Source organism: Sphaeramia orbicularis, chromosome 17 (genome assembly GCF_902148855.1).
Source record: "Sphaeramia orbicularis chromosome 17, fSphaOr1.1, whole genome shotgun sequence".
In the NCBI taxonomy this organism is placed as follows: domain Eukaryota; kingdom Metazoa; phylum Chordata; class Actinopteri; order Kurtiformes; family Apogonidae; genus Sphaeramia; species Sphaeramia orbicularis.
In genome coordinates this window covers 28,700,596-28,724,783 of record NC_043973.1, presented here as the reverse complement: position 1 = coordinate 28,724,783, position 24,188 = coordinate 28,700,596, and the positions used below count along the sequence as shown (strand labels likewise).

The 24,188-nt window shown below is 37.1% G+C and overlaps 1 protein-coding gene across 2 annotated transcripts in view; it reads right to left on the bottom strand.

Annotated features, from left to right (window-relative positions):
- Positions 1 to 1,238: 1,238 nt before the first annotated feature.
- Positions 1,239 to 24,188, bottom strand: part of cables1 (Cdk5 and Abl enzyme substrate 1) — a 36,241-nt gene continuing 13,291 nt past the window's right edge. The window contains exons 2-10 of one of the 2 annotated variants that reach the window (XM_030161040.1): positions 23,083 to 23,154; positions 22,840 to 22,932; positions 20,970 to 21,047; positions 16,973 to 17,078; positions 12,550 to 12,706; positions 11,397 to 11,500; positions 9,716 to 9,822; positions 9,338 to 9,545; positions 1,239 to 2,899 (exon numbers count right to left, since the gene is read on the bottom strand). In XM_030161040.1, coding sequence (XP_030016900.1) covers positions 2,759 to 2,899; positions 9,338 to 9,545; positions 9,716 to 9,822; positions 11,397 to 11,500; positions 12,550 to 12,706; positions 16,973 to 17,078; positions 20,970 to 21,047; positions 22,840 to 22,932; positions 23,083 to 23,154 — 1,066 coding nt within the window. In that variant the 3' untranslated portion in view covers positions 1,239 to 2,758. The remainder of the gene's footprint in view (positions 2,900 to 9,337; positions 9,546 to 9,715; positions 9,823 to 11,396; positions 11,501 to 12,549; positions 12,707 to 16,972; positions 17,079 to 20,969; positions 21,048 to 22,839; positions 22,933 to 23,082; positions 23,155 to 24,188) is intronic. The other variant, XM_030161041.1, reaches the window with a different exon arrangement.

Sequence of the window (24,188 nt, the reverse complement as noted above, 5' to 3'; positions counted from 1 at the left end):
CAATGCACCATCAACAAATGCAGGTTAAAGCTCTTTCATGTAAAGAAGAAGCCACATGTGATCCACAAATGCCACATGTCGTCCCTGGGTTTATGAGATTCACAAATCATTACATTCTGTTTTTATTTACTTTACACAACATCCTGATTTTTTTTAGAGTTTGGGGTTGGATATTTAATCATTTTATAGGTTTAACCAAATTCAAGCTAAAATTTTGAACACATATTTTTTCCATATCAAAAATTTGCTGGTAAATGTTGTCGCTGTCGGGCGGAAACCTCTTATGTCTAAAACAGCTATTTTTCAGGAAAATCGAAAAAACAATGGATGTTCAAAGTAAATGAATGGAGTTAAGAGATGTAGTCACAAGCCATTTTCAGCATTTTTCATTGGTTGAAAGTTTCTAAAGCTGTCAGACCAAAGTGAAGACTGACCAATAGAATCGTGTTACGACAAAAAAAAAAAACCCAAAAAAACAAGAGGGTCCGATCAAACAGTGACACGTGTACAGGCTGCCATAGTGACACATGGACGACTCTACTATTTTTTTTAAATGTGACAGATTGAATAAATGTTCAAATTTTTTAGATATAATTTTTAGTGTCAAATTCAAGCTATATTTTTAAGTCTAAGTTAGTTAATAAGTTAATAAAACTGGTTGGAACTTTTTTTCTACATGTGGTATTTCAAAAAGGATAACAGTTCCATAAAATAGAGACTTTTAGCTAAAAGATGAGCCCACCTGTTCAATGATGTGTGCAAATTCACCTTTTCATGTTGATGTTCACTTTCGCTTGATCGGACCAAACATCAAAAACAGACTTATGAGGTTTCCACCCGACAGCGACGATATGTAGTATATATACAGTAATATACAGTCCAGTGTAGAGGTAGATTTAATGAAGGAATAAGAATATACACCTTGCAGCTGCTAAAATGTGTCTAAATATGTAAAATAAATGTAAAAAATAAGTAAAAAGAAAAAAAAAACAGCATGGGGTCTGATGTAAAATCTTTGTAACATCAGTAATGTTGAATTTCATGCATAAAAGCCTGACTCACGTTGACAAAAAGAAATAAATATAAGATGATCTAGACCTGCAGACATCCTGGAAATACATACAGAGTAGATTCAGATCAAGTCCAAACAGACACGTGTTTTTGATTGAACAAGCAGAGCAATTTATTTACAAACATACACAGGTAATGTGGCCCATGAGTTGTATTTTTCCTTTTTCTTTCCCCCACACGGAGTATTTAGTGTGCATCGTACAGCAAAATCTTTGGACTTGCAAACAGAAACAAGCTCTTTATCTTTACACTTATCAAAAAAACAAACAAAAAAAAATAAACCCAGCATAATTCTTGATTTTTTTTTTTTTCCCCGTTAGAATTTGGTGCAACTTCCAGCGATCATTTCACTGAAAAACCATCAATACTTGAAGCAGCATTAATACCATTTTTCAAGTAGCTCCTGCTTTGGCGACCTTAAATACTCATAATGCAGTGCAGTTTGAGAACGTTTCAATGTAATATAAGAAGAAAATCAAGTTTGGATATATATATTTATTTATTTTTATTATTATTGGTCACTTTGAGAAGTTTAGATTTCAATCAACAAATTGCTAATTCGAGATGTAGATAAATTTGTGAATATTAACGATCCCTGTTTCTCTGCTTTAGAGAGGTCAGAGGTCATTATTACCATTAGGTGCAGTTTAGCAGGGACACTTCAGCGGGGTGGATACTTTCTGTTTCCGCTGCTTTATTTATATATAGATATAATCACTGATCACTGGTTAATGGCATTTTTGCACTCATGAGCAACTCTTCACCTTCCTGACCCAAATTCAGCACAATAAAATGTGCTAGCAATACACTCTAACATAGAGCACAGGAAATTCGACACTGATAAGAGTGGGTCTGGTGTCTCTAAGTCCGTAGCAAGCATCCAACTGGTAGAAAATGAGCGGAATACTTTCAGCGATAATGAAAATAGTCCCGTCTCGTCTGCAGGTACCTGTGTACAATCATGTTGTTTCATGCAGGATTAGCTGTTAGAAAACCAGTAAAGAAAAAAACAAAAAAAACAAACCAGAGGTCCCATTTGAATGACTTGCAATGTGGTCCTAGTGAACACAGCTTATTTTTCACGGTTAGTTCCAAAGCTCATTAAACGTCTGAGAAAAAAAAAAAAAAGTGTTCCCCTGCCTCCATGTCTCGTAATATTGAAAAAGTGCACTTATAAAGACGATGACTTGCAAAACGATGAGTCACTCTGAGGAATAACAGTCCGGCCACTCAACTGGCTTGAAGTTTTATGCAGGTTGGGAGGCAACCGAAGTTTACAAAGAGGAGATTAATGGAAAGAGATGATAAAAACATTACAATCATTGGTTTGTTCTGAATGAGGAAAATAGTTCACCCTCAGATTCAATCAAAATAAGCCTTTAGGACAGCTCTCTTAATCAACAAGAGAGGTTCGAAATATACAAAATAAAGATGAGGAGATGAAGTGAAACATGCAAAACTCGTTTGCAGACCCCTTCGTTCAGACCTCCGTGTAGTGATGAGGGTTGGTTGAGAGGCGAGTGTCACTTTGGCGTCTGAGAGGAAGGAGGTGGATGAACGCGACAGCCGCCAGCGGTACCTGTGGGCTGTCGGAGAGAGAGAGGTGTGGCGGGAGAGGATGGACACGGCGGGAACCAGGGGATCAGGAGGAGAAGACTGAGCTGGTCCTCCTGATGGGTCACTAATGCTAGGAGGTCTGCAGGAGGCGTCTGTAGTGGGGCATGATCTCGTGCTCCGGGAGGTGCAAGTTGAACTCCAGCGCCACCAGAACGGGGAATTCGAAGGCGATCAGTTCCCTGCGGTTCACTCTGAACCTCTCTTCCAGTTTCTTAGAGGAAAAAAAAAACACAATCTAGATTAATGAATGAATGAATGAAATGTTTATTTCAAACATGTAGACAGTGAAATGAAAACAAAAATCAACCAACAAAATATAAGTACTGGTACATAAATGACTGATAAGCAAACACAAAACAAAATAAATAAATAAAGAATAATAGTAATAGCAAATAAATAAATAAATAAAAATTATAATAAAACAAATGAAATGAAATTATACATGCTCGAAAAGGAGTAGGAAGAAGTAAAAACTTATGTACTCCTACCCCCAATTTCTATTCCTTATGATCATTATATAGCAATTATTATTTTGTATAAATAATAATAATAATAATAGTAGTAGTAGTAGTAGTAGTAGTAGTAGTAGTAGTAGTAATAATAATAATAATAATAATAATAATAATAATAATAATAATAATAATAATAATAATATCACCCTTTAACCCCTGAGACATTATTCCAGGTAAATGTGCTGCTGTGAGTTTGTGTCTGTTTCAGTGTCATAAAAGCTGCATTGAGTATGTGTTTGTGTTCCTTTTCTTCACTGGTTTTGCTTTGTGTATGTGTGTTTTAGGGTCAAAACATAGTGGAACAAGAGAGGAATTTTTACTAAATAAAGCACTCAGGATGTACATCAATAAGAAATTTAGGACGTTAAACATGAACATGTGAACTGGAACTCACTGAACAACAAGTATTTGAAGTTTTTCTCAGTAGTTTTTGTTTTGGGCTCTTTTTTTTTTTTTCTAAATCAGTCCAGCTGCTTTTTGACATCTGGTTGAACTCCAAAAATCAGTTACACGATCAAAACTTGGTAAAAACACAGAAAAAATAGGACAAAGGGTCCTGAAGTCCAACGGCATATTTAAAGACATTAAGTGACATTAGGTTGACCTTTCAAGGTCATTCAAGGTCAAAGGACATGGCACCAAATGAAAGCCCATGTGTGACTTCCTATCTATTGCCAATAGTAATTTTATCAATATCTTCAACTGTTTTGAAGTTATAGCACTTTGAAATGTGTCCCATTATAAACCAAAGGGGATTTGTAAAATTTCAAAAATTCATACAAAATTTAAAAATCAACATTTCTCAATTCTTTGTTCTAACTTGGTAGACCTTGCTCCAAGGAACCTCTGCTATGAATTTCAGTTAATTCTGGTCGACAGTGTTGGAGAAGAAGTTTCTTGAAAAATTGTTTACAGATGGATGACAACTGATACCAATAGTCCATCGGACCATTGAACAAAAAAAAACAAACAAAAAAACCCCAAGGAAAACGGTGACAAAAACCCCAAACCGTCTATTTTATAGTGAGTCGGTCTCACTAACTGCTGTGTTTTGTCCCCCACTACACAGATGGTGGGGGGTGCACTAAGCATGCTCAGTACACCTAAGGATGTCTATGGTAAGGACAAGGTCCAGTCTATCAACACATTCTGAATATTGTCCTATTGTCCAAACGGTTGAATTCTTATGAATATTTTAATTAAAGCACACATACAGAACTATCACCACAGACACGTCAGGGGTTAAACGGTTACATAATACATAGACTGTTACTACTGGTATATAGTGATTTTCCTGTGAAAACTGCTGCTGTTTTGTTCCATAATTCACCTCATAACTGTTACTGATTGCACTACTGCTGCTATTGTAAATAGATTTATGTATACACATCATATTATTCTTTATACCTCCTATTTATTCTTTTTCTATTTTCACCTATTTTTTAAACAAATTGCATGACTTTTTAATAACAAAGTGAGACACAAACCTAATCTCAATTCTCTGTATGTCCTGTGCATTTAGTGAATTGACAATTAAAATAATAAATAAATAAATAAATCTTTGAATCTTTGAATATAAGGCTGTAAACTACTCCCAATAGGTCGGTTTATAAATGCTGGCCCGGCGTTACACCATTATCACTGTAGCTCTGGACCAGAAAAGTTGCAGTGGAAGCATAAAGTGAAATGTTCCGATCTCAATGTCCCAAAACTGCATTTGCATAATTATTGTCAGAGGTCAATTTTTCTAATAACACCGTGTCTTTAGGAATGATTTTGGTATTAGTTCAAGTATGTCACAGATAAATGAACAGCAAATTGAATGAATCCATAAAAAAAAATACACTAATGGATTCTACTCAACTGCCAGCATCATGACCTGTTTTTAGGTAAATACTCGTCTGATTCATGAGACAGTGAGATTTAAAGGTTATGTGTACACTCTGACTGCAGTACAGTGTCTAGTTCATTTTAGCAGCAGCGTGTCCAGTCTCCTCCAAATTAAATCAAAGACAAACACTAAAGACTGATCTTCCACAGAATTTCTGTTCATTTTCACCAATTTACCAAACAAAGTTCCAAAGCTTAAAACTAAAGAAAGACCAAAATTAATTAACAATGCATCATTTGAAAGATAATAACCTCTACTTTCAGAAAATGTCTTTTTTAGTGTGTGGTTCAAATAAAAACCTGAACTACACACACTAGTCCCATTAGCTTTGATCATTATTCCTTCATGTGTTTTGCTGCTTAAGAATATTGTAAAATAAACTTAGCCACTAAACTGCAGAGTCTAAGCTTTATAACAAGGTAGAGCACCTATATTGACAAATGTTTTTGTAGAAATTTGATTGTATTTAACCCTTTCATGCATACTGGTCACTGCAGTGGACAGCCATTCTACAGCTGTTCTCTTGTATATTCATGGATTTTGTTGTTCTTTTCGTTGTTTTTTTTTTTTTTTTTTCACACATATCTTTATTAAAGTTTTAAGACACTACATATCTTCTCTGACATGAATTGGTGACATTATGTAGATCTCTCCTGAGCATAAACCCAGTCACAAGCCCTCCCCATAGTTTTCACATAGTTTATCAGTAAATACATGTTTCTGTGCATCAAAAATTAAATGTGTGGTGTCCAGCTGATTGGACATTTTTGCAACTTAATGAAAAATAAGTTCATAAGATTTTTTTTTCATTATCATTTTTTTAAATGTGTTTTTGAATTTTTTAAATTATTTTTATTTTATTTTATTTTATTTATTTTTTAATTTATTTTTCAGAGGAAATTTTTCAATCGCATTGTTTTTTTCATGCCTAGAGGAATAAAAACACTCAGGAAAATATTTTGATTAAGGTTCTCATAATTTGTGCATGAACGGGTTAATATAAAATGGTGAATGGAATGTAGAGGTTAAAGAATATTCACTTAAACACCAACAGTCTTTAAGAATCTGTGTTATCTTTATTCAAACAAAAAAAAAAAAAAAGAAAGGATTTATAGAACTACATATATTTCACTGTAATGCATTTCAGTTGGTGACATCATCTACAGCTTTGAACCTAGCTGAACACTGGTGTATGAGTGTGTGCGTGAATGGGTGAATGTGAGGCTTTGTAAAGCACCATGATGGTGTGGAAAAGCGCTATATAAGTGCAGTCCATTTAACATTTACCATTTGAAATAATCACAGTTTTCTGATTTTCTACATGAAAATATTATAATACACAGCCCAGACAAAGAAAAAAAATAAAAAAAAACAAAAACACATACAATATTTGACTGCACCACCTTTGGTTTGGATTACAGGAGACATTCACTGTCACATCTTTTTTGCCACATAATGCTTATGTAGTGTCACAATAAGGTTCATAATATTTCTTTCCATTCATAGTTGCATTAATTTTTGATGGAGAATCAGACCGCTACATTAAGTCTTCATCACATCCAATATTAGAGTCTGGACTTTATGGAGGCTAATCCATATTTGAACCGTTCTGTCACAAGCCTGATGATCCTGATCAGTCCTGGTATTGTCCAATCTTTCTGACATTAATGACATAAGAGGACACGTACTGCATCAGTTAGAGTTAAATAACCTGTTCCAGCTGAAACATCATTAACCACTGCAGTACTTACCCATGGAAGGATCGGAACTACAGGGTGGGGAAGCAAAATTTACAATATTTTGAGGCAGGGATTGAAAGACAGTGTATGACCAATTAGTTTATTGAAAGTCATTAGAATTTACTTGCCACAAGAAAATTTACATAATAGAAAATGTTTTTATTCTACAGGGGTTGGACCAAATAATGGAAACACCTTAAAAAATCAACAAAATATAATTTAATATGGTGTAGGTCCGCCTTTTGCAGCAATTACAGCCTCAATTCTCCGAGGTATTGATTCATACAACTTGTGAATTGTTTCCAAAGGAATTTTAAGCCATTCTTCAGTTAGAATACCCTCCAACTCTTTTAGAGACGATGGCGGTGGAAATCGACGTCTTACTTGAATCTCTAAAACTGACCATAAATGCTCAATAATGTTGAGGTCTGGGGACTGTGCCGGCCATACGAGATGCTCAACTTCATTAGAATGTTCCTCATGCCATTCTTTAACAATTCTAGCTGTATGGATTGGGGCATTATCATCTTGAGGTGAAGGTGTTTCCATTATTTTGTCCAACCCCTGTATGTGTCCTCCTTCTTTCTCAATAACTGCCTTCACACGCTTCCTGAAACTTGCGCAAGTGTTCCTCAAATATTCGGGTGACAACTTCTCCCATTCTTCTTTAATAGTATCTTCCAGACTTTCTGGTAATAGTTTTGCTCATAGTCATTCTCTTCTTTACATTATAAACAGTCTTTATGGACACTCCAACTATTTTTGAAATCTCCTTTGGTGCGATGAGTGCATTCAGTAAATCACACACTCTTTGACGTTTGCTTTCCTGATTACTCATATGGGCAAAAGTTTCTGAAAAGGTATGGATAATAGTGTTAGGTATGATTATGACATCAATATATGTTTGGTTTCAAAACAATTGACGTAATGCCTGCTGAGAAAAAACAACTAAATGTTCATTGTAAATTTTGCTTCCCCACCCTGTATTTGCTTAGTTAAATCATGGCAGTTACTTTTTTTTTTGTTCAGGCTGTTTATTTAACTCTAACTGATGTAGTAAGTGTCCTCTCATGTCTCTAATGTCAAAAAGGTTGGACCATGTGACAGAATGGTTCACACATGGATACGTCACCAAAAAGTCCAGACTCTAATATGGGATGTGATGAAGACTTGATGCAGCGGTCTGATTCTCCATCATCAAAAATCAGAAATGAACCCCCCCCCCCCCCCCCCCCCCCATAGCCATATTAATTTAAATTGATTCATATAAACTCAAAACAGATAGTAACTGATACAAATACATTGTTACAAATATTAAATTATTTAACTGGTAGTATTGTGACTGCCTCCGCCGCTACCGCTGCCATAATAATTCTAGCAAATTAGGCTACTGGTATTATTAAATATTTTTGTATTATTACAACAATTATTATCTTGCCCCTCACTCCCCCCTCTCTCTTTCTCACTTTCATTTACACACCCCTCTTCCCCTTTTCCCTATCACCCCTAACCAAGCTATATGGTTTAGTTGCTATTTTTATTTATGATCTTTTTCTTTGTAATATGATGTTGTTGTTGTTGTTTGTCAATACTCTGTCATTGTTGTTGTTTTTGGTTTGTTTATTTGTTTGAGTTTCCCTTTGTTTATGTGTTGTTGTTGTTGTTTTTCTGTCCACATTGTCTTGTTAACTATCACTAATAAATAAATTTAAAAAAAATCAGAAATGAATGGATGGAGAAAATATTATGAACCTTATTGTTACACTACATAAGCATTATGGGGAAAAAATGATGTGACAGTGAATGTCTCTTGTAATTAAAACCAAAGGTGGTTCAGTCAAATACTGTATGGGTGACTTTTTTTTTGTTTTTTTGGCCAGGCAGTTTAGTTTCTAATGTTCAGTTCTTTTAATATTAATTGTTTCTAGATTGTTTTACAACATGGGATTTTTATTGCCATTAATTTATATACAGTTTATTTCTTCATTGACTTTGTAAAGCAAACATTTCATCTTTGATGTTTTGGTAGATTTTTTTTTTTACTTCTGCATGGAAAACCCTGACAGATTCGGAAATGTTGACTTTTAGCTCTTATTACACTGGTCTAAGTTCTGTATAAATTTGACCATTTTTCTATGAATTTTGTACTGTTTATTCTAAAATATCTCAGTCTATTATATTGTTATTGACATGCATACTGGGGACACATGCTCATAAACACATTTATTTCTCCAGTAAAATGTTAAACTTTTTTTTTAAGTGTTTTTATTTTTACACTACATGTAAATAAACACACATTTAATAAAACAACATTCCATTTCTTTTTTTTTTTTTTAAGTAAACCTGCAAGGTCACTTCAGTCAAATTGCAATAATCATATTTTTTCATTCTAACAGGGAAAGTCTAAACAACCATCTGTAAAAAAGGGAATAGTTTACGTCCTAGTTCCTCGATAACAGACTGTGGTCTAGACCAATTTCTCTGTTTGTGTTTGTGGTTAAACTTACGTCTATTAAGAGTTTGACTTCATGTTTCTTGAGATCACCACCGATCTTGGCTGCCAGAAGAACACAAGCTCCAGCGCAGAGTTTCCGATTCTGTTTGTTTAGTTTGCCTTGAAGAACGAGTTTTTCAAAATAGACAAAAGCCATGGCCACCGTCGGCTCCTCGTAACCGCATTCATCCTGGGCCAGTTTTTTAATCTCCCTTTTCAAGCTGAACAGAGGGGAAGGGGCATGAGAACGAGGAAGTAAAAACACATGGTTATAACAGAAAGAGGATATGATTAAAAACTGAAACCATAACATGATTTATCTTATTTGTACAAATGTGTAAGGTCATGATTAACAGGGGAACTCTGTGTCTTGATTTCCACTGTGTTTTACCTCCTAATCTTGCTGAGCGTGAGCCGTATGTGGGGAAACTTCTCCTTGAACGTTTCGTTCATGTCCTTCTTGAGGTCAGAAGGTTTGACGTATTCAATGACTGTCGTCTGAAAAGAAAAACCAGAGGTGGTGTCTCAGTGACCACACTTTCAGCACTGATCCAGACGCCATCCTCACACACTGGTGTTGGATTCCAGCGTCTCTCAATGAGGCTTTACTGAACGCCTGTGGCACCTGTGGAACTTAGGGAAAAAAAAACAAACGGCGGAAACAAAACGGACCTGATTGCCAGTTAAAGTGACTTTCATGGACCTGCATCTGAGTAGAATCAAACCGTCCTCAGTACTTGTTGTGACATGTGAGCAGCAGATGGGTGAGTCACATTAGGACCATATTGTATCAGGACGGTTTGGAGAGTCACAGCTGGGAGATGCAATCACATTTTCTTTGATTCCAGTAAATCTAATTGCGTTTTCAACACTTGGTCGATTCACATCTTCAATTTAAGCTTTTCAACATGCAAAATTCATCTTTGCTGCATATTTTACTCATCCTTCCTCTCAGTAATATGACTTCATCTGTTACTAAATAGAGGAAAATAAGCTTTTTATCATAAAAATATAAGGATACCTCTCAGTATATATGGGTTTGGTGTTGCAGGCTTCACATATACACACACACACACACACACACACTCATTTTAAGTGCTAACCAAGTTTCATTATTGACACATTGATTGATATTATTGATGAAGTTTTGTTTTCATTGTTTCTATTTCAGGGCTGGTTTCCTTCATCACATCCAAACCAACTACACAGCTTGAGCTAAAAAGTTGAGTTGTTTCATGTTTTCAACCCCTAAAATGTAAAGAATTTACTGGTCCCGTTCCTGTAGTAAACACAATAGCCATTGTTGTGAGACGCCAGGGTTTGTAATTGGAGGAAGAGGGAAAAACACACACACACACACACATATAGCCTGGCCTTGACTGAGTATTTCAACTATGTCAGAGCTTGTTGTGTATTCTGCCAGTCTCTGTAACAAAAACAGAGCCCAGAAAAAATGAACTGGGAGGCTATAGTCAGGATTTTTTTTTCTCTCTTTCTCTCTCTCCAACCACAATAAAACATCCGCTCTTTTTTCCAGAAAAGCTTGAGAGTGATAAGTCATGAGACACAAACATGACGCTCTACGGTGCCAAAGAGAGGCTGTTAAAAAGCAACGACCCACAACACACACACAGGGCAAAGGTATGCGCATTCATTCAGCCCCAAAAATGTCTGTACAATGACCTTGTAGATTAAACCTGTCTGAAACATCCTCTGACTCCTTTTTGAAAACATTTGATAAAACTCAGGAAGAGTTTTTGTTTTTAATAAAAGAAACAGTTGCAACAGACAAATCTTTCCTGTGTTGTTGTTGAGCTCAGTGGTTGTGGGAAATCTAAGGACAAAAAGGTCCGTACTGACAAAAACCACCACTGAGAAAAACATAACCAGTGAGATATGCTGGGATGTTTCAATAAAAAAACATGTCAAAACAAAGGCAGAGCTATTTCGCTGAACTATATTCTGGACAAAAACAAGCTTTCCATTCTGCTCTCATGAGGACGAGGCTGCAGTCGCTGTTGTTGTTGTTGTTGCTCGTGTGTTCAACAGCAACAGCAAGTGTACTTTCTCACCATGTAGGAGGGGAAGATGAGAACTCTCTTGTGTTTTCCACAAGGCCATTGGGGGTCATCCAGCAGATTGGGGTCGTATTCACGAAAATCCACCAAATCATTCCCTGTCATAAACACACACACACAACAAATGCCGAGCCAAGAGTTAACATTTGCACTAAAAATGATTCTGTATCAGTATTGTGGATAATGGTAAAAAACAGCAGAGGGCAACACAACATTTGTAAATCCAGGGTTCCTACAGGTTTCTACAAGTTACATTTAAGACTTTGTATGCTGTGATTCCTTGATTGATAAATGTTCTGTGATTATTTCTCACCAGGGGGCTGCAAAGTTAGCAATAATTGGTTTCTGATTACCTCTGCCAAAGGTAACGGCGGAAGTTATGTTTTCATCAGGGTTTGTCTGTCTGTTGGTCTGTTAGCAAGATAACTCAAAAAGTTATGGACGGATTTTGTGGAAATTTTCAGGAAAAGTTGATATTGGCACAAGGAACAAATGATTAAATTTTGGTGGTGATCGGGGGGGATTTTTTTTATTTGTTCATCTGTCTATTACCAAGATAACTCAAAAAGTTATGGACGGATTTGGATGAAATTTTCAGGAAAAGTTGATTCTGGCACAAGGAAATAATGATTAAATTTTGGTGGTGATCGGGGGGGTGGGGGTTGGGGATTTGGATGAAATTTTCGGGAAATGTTGATACTGGCACAACGAACAAATGATTAAATTTTGGTGGTGATCGGGGATGGGGTGTGGGTGGGGGACAGATTTGGATGAAATTTTCAGAAAAATGTTGATACTGGCACAAAGAACAAATGATTAAATTTTGGTGGTGTGATGGGGGGGGGGCACGACTTATCTGGTGGTGGTGGTGGTATCTTGGTGGAGGTCTACGCTCTCCAAGTGCTTTTCTAGTTTCAATATCAGGTTGGAACGGGTGGAACTGAGTCGACTAACGTTAATTTCTTTGTAGGTTGTGCACAATACAGTGAACAAGTTTATGGCAACACAACTTAAGACCTATCATATTAAACTGAATACCTTTTAAAGTTTTTTTAAGGTATTAAATGCAGAATTGTAAATTTTAAGACTGTTTAAGAACCTGTGGGAACCCTGAAACATGACGCTGATCCAGGGTCAGCTGACTGACCGGTGTCTAGGCTGCTCTGGTTGCTGTTGGCTCGGCCCAAACTGAGGCTGCGGTGGCTGGCGTTCCGGGACTGAGAGAAGGACGAGGTGGAGTCGATGGTGTTCCTTCGACCACCCAGTACATTAGTGGGATACAGGAACTGGGTATAGGACACGGTCTGAAAACACAAGTATAACATGAAATTCACAAAGACCAGAGTAGGTTTCATGTTTGACTCATGAATTACACTGTTTTTTTTTTATCTTTTCCACAGGACAGAGTTTGACTGGTCTGATCAGGAAAGGCACAGGCATTACTAATAAACACCAGTGGCTCAGTGCCATTAACTGTCACAGTTAATCAAACCAGAGCCAGGGCAACACAAACAAAGAGCCTGGAACTGCTTTATGGGTTATTCAGTGCCAACTCACCTACATCCTCCCAGTTCAAGTCATGGATTTTACTCCCAAATGAAAACCTCTGCTAAGGTCTATGGAAAAACTGAATTTATTAAGTTTAACCCTCAGAGCTCAATTTCATCATTATTGTATCGACATTAGTGTGTGTGAGGCTCCACAGTGGCTCATTTTTCACTGAATGGGGTTAAATATTTAAAGGAAATGTAAACAATCTAAGGGGGGAGCTAAATTTTAAAAAGCATAAAGTAAGAACAACAATGAAAAGTATGTGCATAACAAGCTGTGGAGTGACTTTGTGGAACAATCTAGAACAGGAGGTAAAGGAAAGTATAAATATAAATGTATTTAAAAAGAGGTATAAAGAATTGTTTCTAAATAGGTATAGGGAACACGAAGGATGAAAATAGTATTGTTGCAAAGTTCAGGTGTGGTTTCTTGGAATTAAGAGAGAGTAATTTGAATTTCAGAGATTTTGATATGTGTGAGTGGATTAGAGTAAGGGCAGTTGTGAAGTCTAGATGAATTGGGATTGTGGGTGTGAAATTATGGAATGGCCCTTATGATGCATTTAAGTTATTCCCTCCTTTGGTGAAGTTTAAAAAAAAAAAAGTACTTTAAGTTTAAATTATTCAGAAATATTGAATTGAGATGACAGATGTGTTTTTGTTGTTGACTTTTTTTTTTTTTTTTATTTGTTATTATTATGGTGTAAATGCTCAATGCTGTACACATTTAAGTTGACGTAAGCAGTGTATTAGTTGAAAAGATAGGCAAAAAAATAAGCTTTTGCTTCTAGCCTATTCCTTTTTTGGTTTTTATGTTTATTACAATTGATGTACTGAGTACAATGACTGATGTAAAACCAAAAATAAATGTATTCATTCATTCATTCAATCATTAGGATTTTAAGCTCTGAAGCTGATTTTTTTTTTTTTTTCATTCATTTATTCAGAATTAAATAACATCCTGATGTAACAATACTAATATTATAACTACATGGAAAAAAGCAGAAACTAGTAGAGAGGTAACAAATTACTTATGTTTATTACCTCCGCCAAAGAGGTTATGTTTTTGCCAGGGTTTGTTTGTTTGTTTGTTTGTCTGTTTGTTTGTCTGTCCGTTACTGTGCAACATAACTCAAAAAGTTATGGACAGATTTTGATGAAATTTTCAGGGTTTGTTGGAAATGGGATAAGGAAGAAATGATTAAATTTTGGTGGTGATCGGGGGTGGGGGGGCCCATTTCCAACAAACCCTGAAAATTTCATCAAAATCTGTCCATAACTTTTTGAGTTATGTTGCACACTAACGGACAGACAAACAGACAGACAGACAAACAAACAAACAAACCCTGGCAAAAACATAACCTCCTTGGCGTGGGGGGGGCCCACGGGGGGGGCACTGATCAGCCTTGGCGGAGGTCTGCGCTCTCCGAGTGCTTCTAGTTCATTTTATTTCAGCTACAAGTTCATAGATGAATATGTTCATGGATGTTACAGGACAAACGTCAGCTCATAGACTGTATATGAGTAGTGCACTTAACACACCTATGTTTCTGAACTGCAGTTTTGAAGCCAGTGATTTGTGATCTGACTGTTGCCATGTCAGCGGTTTGGGGCCAGATGTGACCATAGTTGGATAAAAGGGGTGGAACTACAGGAGCCTGAGGGGGTCACAGGTGACTCAGTAAAGGAGTTAACTTCATCAAGCACTGTGTAATTAAGTTATTTTACAGTTTAGTTCATATAACCTGCAAAACACAGCTACAGTTGAGCTGTTAGGAAAAAATGTGTTTTATTAAAAAAGCTTAGACCTGTCAATCAAAGTCTGACATGGCAGATATAGAAGCTTGTACCGGACCGGAGATCAGATGTTTACAGATGGACCAGCAGATCACTTAATAGAAGGTCTAAATAAAATGAACCCTGGAAAAAATGCTATTTTTAGAGGAAAGTTGAGTATACGTCTATGGGAGCCAAGGCTTTTTGGAGCCAATTGGAGCCATTCCCGGTGACAGTCAATGATACAACAACTTTCCGATACTTCCACATTGGTTCGTTCCACTTCCTTCAACCCAATCCAGACAAAAATAAGCAGCTGATGATGCTGCAGATGACAGTCTATTTCCTAACAAGAAAATTTATGTCAGAGGACTTAACAGAAAAAAAATCCTAATTAAAAACATACAAATGCATCAGAATATTGGCTCATAGTTACAGATATCAGTAAGTACTAGTATCATCTCTCACTGACTTCCCGTGGCCAATCTGATGCACTGAAGTAAGTTTTTTCCCTAAATTTATAGGATTGAATTTGGGCATATCTCGCATACATAACAACAAAAGCTAAATTAGCAAAAACAGAAAATAACATCCCCTATGGGCCAAATGGTCAGTATCAGCCCAGAATGTTGCAGTTGGTGGATCTCTACTAAAAAGGATGCAGATTAGAACTTCAGGACCGTTCATGTAAATGGAAAAGGCTCAGTGTGTTAAAATGTCATTAATTACACCAAAGCGTTTCCTTCTATGAAAAGCCACGTTATCTAACAGGTGAACTAACTGTGTGGAAATGATCCTGCAGAACACTATAAGACAGATCCATTTGAACTGAATATATCACAGGTGTCAAACATGTGGCCCAGGGGCCAAATCCGGCCCACCAAAGGGCCCAGTCTGGCCCCTGGAATGAATTTGTGAAATGCAAAAATTACACTGAAGACATTAATCATTTTAGTTCAGGTTCCATATACAGACCAATTTAATCTGCAGTGGGTCGGATCGGTAAAATACTATCATAATCACCTATAAATGATCACAACTCCAAATTTTTGTCCTTGTAAATGTAAACATTTTCATGTCATTTTACTGTATTTACACAAACACAAACTAACGTCTCACAAAAACACGAATAACCTCAACAAAGATGAACATTTTAAAATGTCTGAAGTGTAATTTTAACAATATTCTGCCTGTTATTAAATCTTTTGTGTATTTGTTGATCCACTGTGATCTGTAAGTTGTAATTTACATGTTTAATTGAAAAACTGAGACATTATATTGTTAAAATTGCACTTAGTTTTCTTAAGAAATTTCAGTTTGTTCCTGTTATTCACATTGTTTTAAAGCACAGGTGTCAAACATGCGGCCTGGGGGCCAAATCTGGCCCGCCAAAGGGTCCAATCTGGCCCTTGGGATGACTGTGTGAAATGCAAAAATTACACTAAAATATTAACAATCCCTTTAGTTCAGGTTCCACATTCAGACCAATTCAATCTCAAGTGGGTCAGACCAGTAAAATACTATCATAATAACATAGAAATAATGACAACTTCAAATGTTTCTCTTTGTAAATGTAAATATTTTCATGTATTTACACTAAAACAAAGTATAATTTTGCAAAAAATGTGAATAACCTGAGATGTCTTAAGACAAGTACAATTTTAACAATATTCTGCCTGTTACTCAATGTTTTGTATATTTGTTGATCCACTGTGATCTGTAAGTAATAATGTACATGTGTAAATGATAAACTGAGGCAGAATATTGTTAAAATTACACTTATTTTTTCAGTTTGTTCATGTTATTCACATCTTTTGAAAGGATAGTTTGTAGATGTAAACCTTTTCATAATGTAAATTTACTTTTTTCGCTCTAAAACATAGAGAAAAGTTTGGAATTGACATTATTTATATATTATTATGTTATTATTTTACTGGTTCGGCCCACTGCAGATCAAATTTAGCTGAATGTGGCCCCTGAACTAAAATGAGTTTGACACCCCTGCTTTAAAGGATAGCTGGCAGATGTAAACATTTTCATCGCATAATTTACTTTTTTAGCTCTAAAACAGAGGAAAGTTTGGAGATGACATTATTTATATATTATTATGTTATCATTTTACTGGTCTGGCCGACTCCAGATCAAATTTGGCTTAATGTGGCCCCTGAACTAAAATGAGTTTGACACCCCTGGAACATATTAAAGGTAAACACATTCTCAATGCTCTTCTAACAGTTTCCTCACCTTTCCGTCTGCTCCTAATTCCACTCCCTCCAACCCAATCACCATCTCCTTGGCGCTGACGCCTCCTGATGGGTGCCGCTGTCGCCCTCCTTCCAGTTTCACGTCCCTGATGACAGGTATGATAATCTTTAGCTTTCTCCCTGAGAACAATCTTCTTTCATCTTCACCTCCCTCCCTCCCCCTAACCTTCTCGCTGAGGCCTGTTATAGCTCACATCCACATCTCTACCTGGCAGACAGCCCCTCTATCGATCTGCACTCATCAGCTGGCCTAGTTTCTGTAATTGCCTGTGTCTTTGGGTGCATTTCAGGGCAAGCTGAAATAAAGTGGCCCCATGAGGAAAAGGAAGAAGAGGAGGAGGAAGGCTGGAGGAGAGTGCTAGGTTTTGCTCTAGCAGGCCGTCATCACAGCTGCTGTCTCGCCAAGGCCTGAAATGCCGCTGTGCTGTGGGAGATTTGCAGGAGGTCAAATGCTCCGCTGAATCAAAAACAGACGGCTGCAGAGTAAAGTGTGTCAGTGGAGCAAACGGTGGAGTGCCCTCGACAGGCCGAAAATTTCAGCATTTAACATCTGCTGATGAGAACTTTTAAAGGGTGGATTCTACATGGAGTAAACAAAAAAAAACAACTTTATTTACCTAAACATCAATTCCAGTCGTAATCCAAATACTAAAAACACACTGAAAATATTTGGATGTTCTTGTTCACTTTATGGTTTTAGGTCACTGTCATTAAAGGCTAATGCAGACTGTGAGTACAAACAGACACAATTACATGCCTGCAGGCAAATTCCTTCACTTTCTATAACGCTAAATATGTGATAACAAAGATAGAAATTCAAAACTCATTTTCCCTCCAGCAATATACAGGGTAGGGAAGCAAAATTTACAATATTTTGAGGCAGGGATTGAAAGACAGTGTATGACCAATTAGTTTATTGAAAGTCATGAGAATTTATTTGCCACAAGAAAATGTACATAATAGAAAATGTTTTTATTCTATGTGTCCTCCTTCTTTCTCAATAACTGCCTTCACACGCTTCCTGAAACTTGCGCAAGTGTTCCTCAAATATTCGGGTGACAACTTCTCCCATTCTTCTTTAATAGTATCTTCCAGACTTTCTCGTAATAGTTTTGCTCATAGTCATTCTCTTCTTTCCATTATAAACAGTCTTTATGGACACTCCAACTATTTTTGAAATCTCCTTTGGTGTGACGAGTGCATTCAGCAAATCACACACTCTTTGACGTTTGCTTTCCTGATTACTCATATGGGCAAAAGTTTCTGAAAAGGTATGGATAATAGTGTTAGGTATGATTATGACATCAATATATGTTTGGTTTCAAAACAATTGACGTAGTGCCTGCTGAGAAAAAACAACCAAATGTTCATTGTAAATTTTGCTTCCCCACCCTGTAGATTTGCAAAGAACAAAAAAAAACAACACTTTACCATCCAATCAGAATCAGCTGAATATTTGTAACGAAAACTACACTCTGGTTTTCCTTCTCCTCCCTCATCTTTCCTCAACTTTCTCTTTAAAATGGTGTCCAGATAAATAGAAGAAGATGTAGCCAGAGGTTCTTCTATCACATGACTCTGTCAGTGTGTTTTGGTGACAGTGTGGGGCAGATCTGTTATAATAAAAACAGCTTTATCTGGCAGACACGCACGTCAGGACACAATGTTGACAGATGCATCATAGACATGGAGATCCCCAGGCAGCAGACATCTCACAGAACAGTGGAGATTCAACAGAAAAGGGGAAACATGAGATGGAAAGCTTTCTAGGGAAAAAAAAAGCTTTTCTTTCAAGCACAGAAAAAAAATTAAAAGGCTACGCTTGAGTCTGCTGAGAATAAAGTAAAGAAATGAAAGCAGAGGCAATCATAAGGAAAGCTGAATATGCTTAGTATCATGCAGGAGGGGGGAATCACCGGCTTCAAACATCTGGATGTTAGTCATGTTATAATCTATGCAAAGTGCTTAAAAGCCCTGCAATATTTTAATATCAGGTGAACAAGCTACCATATGTTTACTTTCCTTTCATATCAACTTGAATATATTTTTAATCCCCGTTGGCTACTATACTTCTAGATGCTTCACGGCTCACTTAAACAGATTAGTCAATGCAGCAGTTGACTGGATTGCAAAAATATTCCCCGAGCTTTATCGGTGATGCTAGTACCTGTGTGAGGTAACGGTGGTACCTTATAAACCACAGGTGTCAAACATGCGGCCTGGGGGCCAAATCCAGCCCTCCAAAGGGTCCAATCCGGCCCACGGGATGAATTTGTGAAATGCAAAAATTACACTAAAAATATTAATCAATGGTGTCAAAATCATTTTAATTCAGGTTCCACATACAGACACATAAAGTCCAATTAGATTTCAAGTGGGTCAGAACCAGCAAAATATGATCATAATAACCTATAAATAATGACAACCCCATATTTTCTCTTTGTTTCTTTCATGTAAAAAAGTAAAATTACATGAAAATGTTTACATTACCAAACTATACTTTTACAAAAAATGTGAATAATCTGCACAAATATGAACAAATGGAAATCTCTTAAGAAAAGTAAATGCAATTTTACCAATATTCTGCCGGTTACTAAATGTTTTGTGCGATTGTAACGCACATGTGTAAATGATAAACTGATAAACGGAGGAATAATATTGTTAAAATTACACTTGTTTTTCTTAACATAATTCAAGTTGTTCATGTTATTCAGATTTTTAAGGTAACTTGGCAAATGTAAACCTGATTATAATAGAATCTTACTTTTTTCACTGTTATTATTTTACTGGTCCGGCCCACTGGAGATCAAATTGGGTTGAACTGTGGCCCCTGAACTAAATTAGTTTGACACCCCTGCTATAAACAAATGTCCCATTCAATGCCGTTTTAGTTATGATATTCTTTAAGTTTGCTTATTTATTCGCCATGCTTTGGGACTAACTGACGTCCATTCTCGTTCACGGAACAGTAGTTGCATTAAGAGAAAAAGAGGAAAGAAGAAGAAGTCAACCAAATACAAAATGCACTGAATGTTTTGCAGTAGACTAAGCCAGCCAACTGACTGTAAAATGCCAATTAGCAGAAATGAGCAGTCCAGTGTCTATACTGGGCCGCCCTGGGGCTTATTAACCCTTGACCTTGTACTGATTGGCTGGCTTAGGAAATTCCACGACTGGATTGATCCTTTATGGTCTTTACTAAGCTCGGGTGTGCAGCTTTTCTCTCCGTGCATTGTACTGTCCGGTGTTTATCTGTCCCCTTTCTCTTTCACTTCCTCCAAAACACAGGGTTTCATGTGACTAGACGGCGTCAGGACCGAGGCCATACCAGAGCCGTCCCCTGTGCAAAGCCAGGTGGGAGTATCTGAGAGACGGTCTGACTGACCAATAAACAGCCTCGTGGTGCCTCAAAAACAGACACGAGTATGTTCTACTAATAAGCCAGAGATGCTTTCTGTCCTGGAAATGTAAACTGTAAACCCAAGCAAAGAATAAACAAAAATGATTAATGACAACATGATAGCGAGCATCATGGGGGGAAAAAAAAAAAACCTAAATCAGACCAAAACCGTGACACTTTTGCAGATGTTTTGGAGCAAGATTGTAGGGAAAGGTGCATTTTCAATGCTACACAGCGAAGCCAGAGACAGTTACAACAAACAAAAATGGGTTGATGTGAACAAAAAGGATGAGCGCCCAGAAGCCACCAGAGCCATTATGGAAAGAGCGACACAAGCAATGAGAATTAGGCTAGAACTCTACCAGTTTACTAAGTGAAGCCCACATCAGTTTAATTATTTCATTTAACTTGAAGGTAAAAATGCATCCGCCAAAACCAACCCATAGCAATGTGGGCACCGAAAAAGAGAGTACATCCACAGGAAAAAAAAAAAAAATACAGGGATGAGAAAACAAAGGGAAAGAGGGAGCACAGGCTGGAGGATGTTACGGAGTTCGGCATGCTGTAGAATACATACCCTGCTTGGCTACAATCTCGATAGGGCAGGACAGAAAATACACTATAGAAGGATCTTCTGCCACTGATAAGGACTATCCTATGAAAACAAAAATGATAAACAAGCTAATCAATATCTATCCGACAAGATCCACAGGTTCAGTTGGACAGAGTGTAGTCAAAAATCAGAATGAAGAGAATGAAGTGGAACATCAGTCTGAGTGTATGTTACTTTGGAGCAAAGTAAGTAGTAAGTGGTTTGGGGGCAACAATGATGCATTTTTATTACAAGGTCATGTTTTTAATAACTCAGTGTATAAACTCAATTGTCTTGGCGTTGTATAAGTGCTATCAAATTCCCAGTGACCAGATGTCAACAGCACAGAGGGCAGGACGGCTCCGACTGTCAGTAACACTAAAACACCAAATGTTTTCTTCTCAAAAGAAATAAACATCAGGATATGAACACATTCTGACTCATAAAAAGCCAATTTCTGGAGCTTCAATTAATCAGCAGTGGTGAGAAAAACAAACAAAAAAAAAACACTGAGCTGGTAAATGCAGCTCAGTGTTATTCCATATTAGACAGAAACACATCAGAAGCAAACTTTACCTATCAGATGACTTTGTTTAATAAGTGGAACCTAGAAAAACAGATGCTGACTATACCAACACAATGCCCCAGAGTTCACTTAGGGATACTGGGCTATTTCACACACACATAGGATCTGTTTATCCCTTTCATTGCTGAAAAGTAGAAATGAATGGCCTAGTAAACATTCAACTGGAAAATTAATTTTGTAACCATAATAAGCCAAACGGCACTCTGCATCACACAACAACCAAAGGAAAGACCAACTCATTTAACATTTCAAGGTCAGATAAAGTGACAATAATAATGTGAAAATGGCCTAGACCAGGGGTCAGCAAGGATTACAATGTAAAGAAAGAAATCTGACTGGAGCCATGAAAAGAATATTTAAACCCATCTGCATTTTACCATTAGGTGGCTGCTCAGCTGGAGTCTATTTACTATTTAACTTTGTATTTCCATTACAATAATGCAATGTCTGGTGCATTTATGAAATTATACAACTACAAGAAAGAAAACATTCAAGATTTGTACAAATTTTTAAAGACGGATACTATTTCCAAAACTTAATTACGTTATGTAATGGAGAAATGAAGTGCCACTTTCATGTATAGTGGCTTACTTACAAACCAGAAACAAATGCAAATTGAGCATCTTGTATTGAATTTGGCAAGAGAATAATCCATTTTGGTTTCAATGCTGTCAAAAAAATTATTTGATTCCGTGTAAATCCTGCACATTTTTGCAGATGGACAAAGTTAGAGTAGATTAAGGACTACAACAATGTTAAAAAGTAATGACTTATTCAGTTCATTTCAAAATGTTCCTTATGTTTTTTAACCAGAGGAACCATAGAGAGAGGCTACAGAGCCATATGTGGCCTCAGAGCCACAGGTTGCAGACCCCTGGCCTAGCCTGTTCTCCTAGCCTGCAGTTACAGGATACCATCCATGGTCACTTTGTGCTCTGTGAGGGGGTTTTTATAAAGTGTGCATGATTGAGTCAACTCAGATGAACTGTGATTTAGTCTTAGTTGCAGTAGACAGGGTGAATTCAGGCAGCAGTGATCATGTAAAGCTGAAATCAAACATAGTGTGCATGAAAAAAGGTCAAGATTCCTAATCAGTTATGTTTAATCTATAAGTTAGAGCGTCATGCTGTGTCTGGACTGGGCCTGCTCTCCTACGCTGTGGCCTGTAACATGAGAAACATCCAACCTGTAGTTCATTGACTGGGGCACTGTGCCATTATCCACTGAAGACTTGTATTGACTAAGGGATGGCGTTGTTTGCCTTCATACCTTCCATTGCGCATATCATGTTGCCTCATGTTCTTTATGAAGTGGACCTTCTTGAAGCTCTTTGGTCGGGGTGAACCCGATAGGGTTCGACATCTAAAAAGTAAAACAAACACAAAAACATCAGTAGTGCAAGAAAAAAAAAGAAAGAAACTGTGCCACAGGTATACATTTCAGTGAGTTCAATGTTTCTTTTCATGCACAGACATGTAGGAGCAGACAATGTGTGTGTGAATGGTTTCCAACCTGCGTAAAGGAGCATTCTCCTCAATGTCCTCTAGTGTTTCAAGTGATGAGCGCTGAGAGATGAGTCTACGTCTGAGAAGACAGACAGAGGGGAAGTTCAACATTACCAAAACTTAACAGGAAAAACTGTCACTGTGCAAAACAGCATTTAGAGGAACTAACCCTGACAGAAAATAATAATACTCTACTCTTTTTCCAAAGCAAACACACACAAGGTACAGCACAAAGAAGTGGCTTCAGTGACAACAGATGGCAAAGTCAGGTCAGGTTTAGATCTAAATGAAGGAATGTCTATTCATTCACAAAAAAAAGGAGAGAATTTATTCTCAAATTTTCAATTAGTGCAAAAAAGTGGGTCAATAAATTGACTATGCTCTTAATACAGGGTTTGTCTATCTTTTCTTTTCCCTTTTCTGCTAAGAAACTGCACAAAGACAAAGATACCCATCGTTCATTTTCCACAGATAAACAAACACATGCTGATATTTGATACTGTGATATCAGAGATTTGGAACCCATGACAAATCACTCTTAAATTTAACAAAATATGACTGAATTTAAGTGTTCAGGTTTAGAATTATCCGATCAAAGAATGAGAATAACCACAAGAATCTGACTGACATTTGATACCCCACCCTGGTGAAAAGTACACGTGAGTGTGTGTGTGGTCTTCGGACAAAGATCAAACGACTGTGTTAAATTATCATTTGTCTTTGCATGTTCTGTGGCTCATTTACGCAAACCGGGCCTGGACGGTTGCATTATGACCGCCATCAATCAACAACACCACCGCGACGACTGCGTGGGCAGTGATAACTCCTCAATCTCACACGGATCACAGAGAATTTTCCAGGATCAGAGCTGCTAAGAGGATAACGAGCTGGCTCTGCAAGCACTTTGCGTAACACATTTTGTCACAGATGGCCTTTATTTCACACTTTAGTTGCACGACTCAACAGGCTAATTCTGTTGGACCACTTTTACATGATCGGCTGCCAATTTTAGAAACAAACCCACATGTGATAGCTAAGTATGGCTGAACGTCTCCAAAGTTAGGTTGTAATTGCATGTTTAGCAGCATAATAATGACATAATCCAGGCCAGTA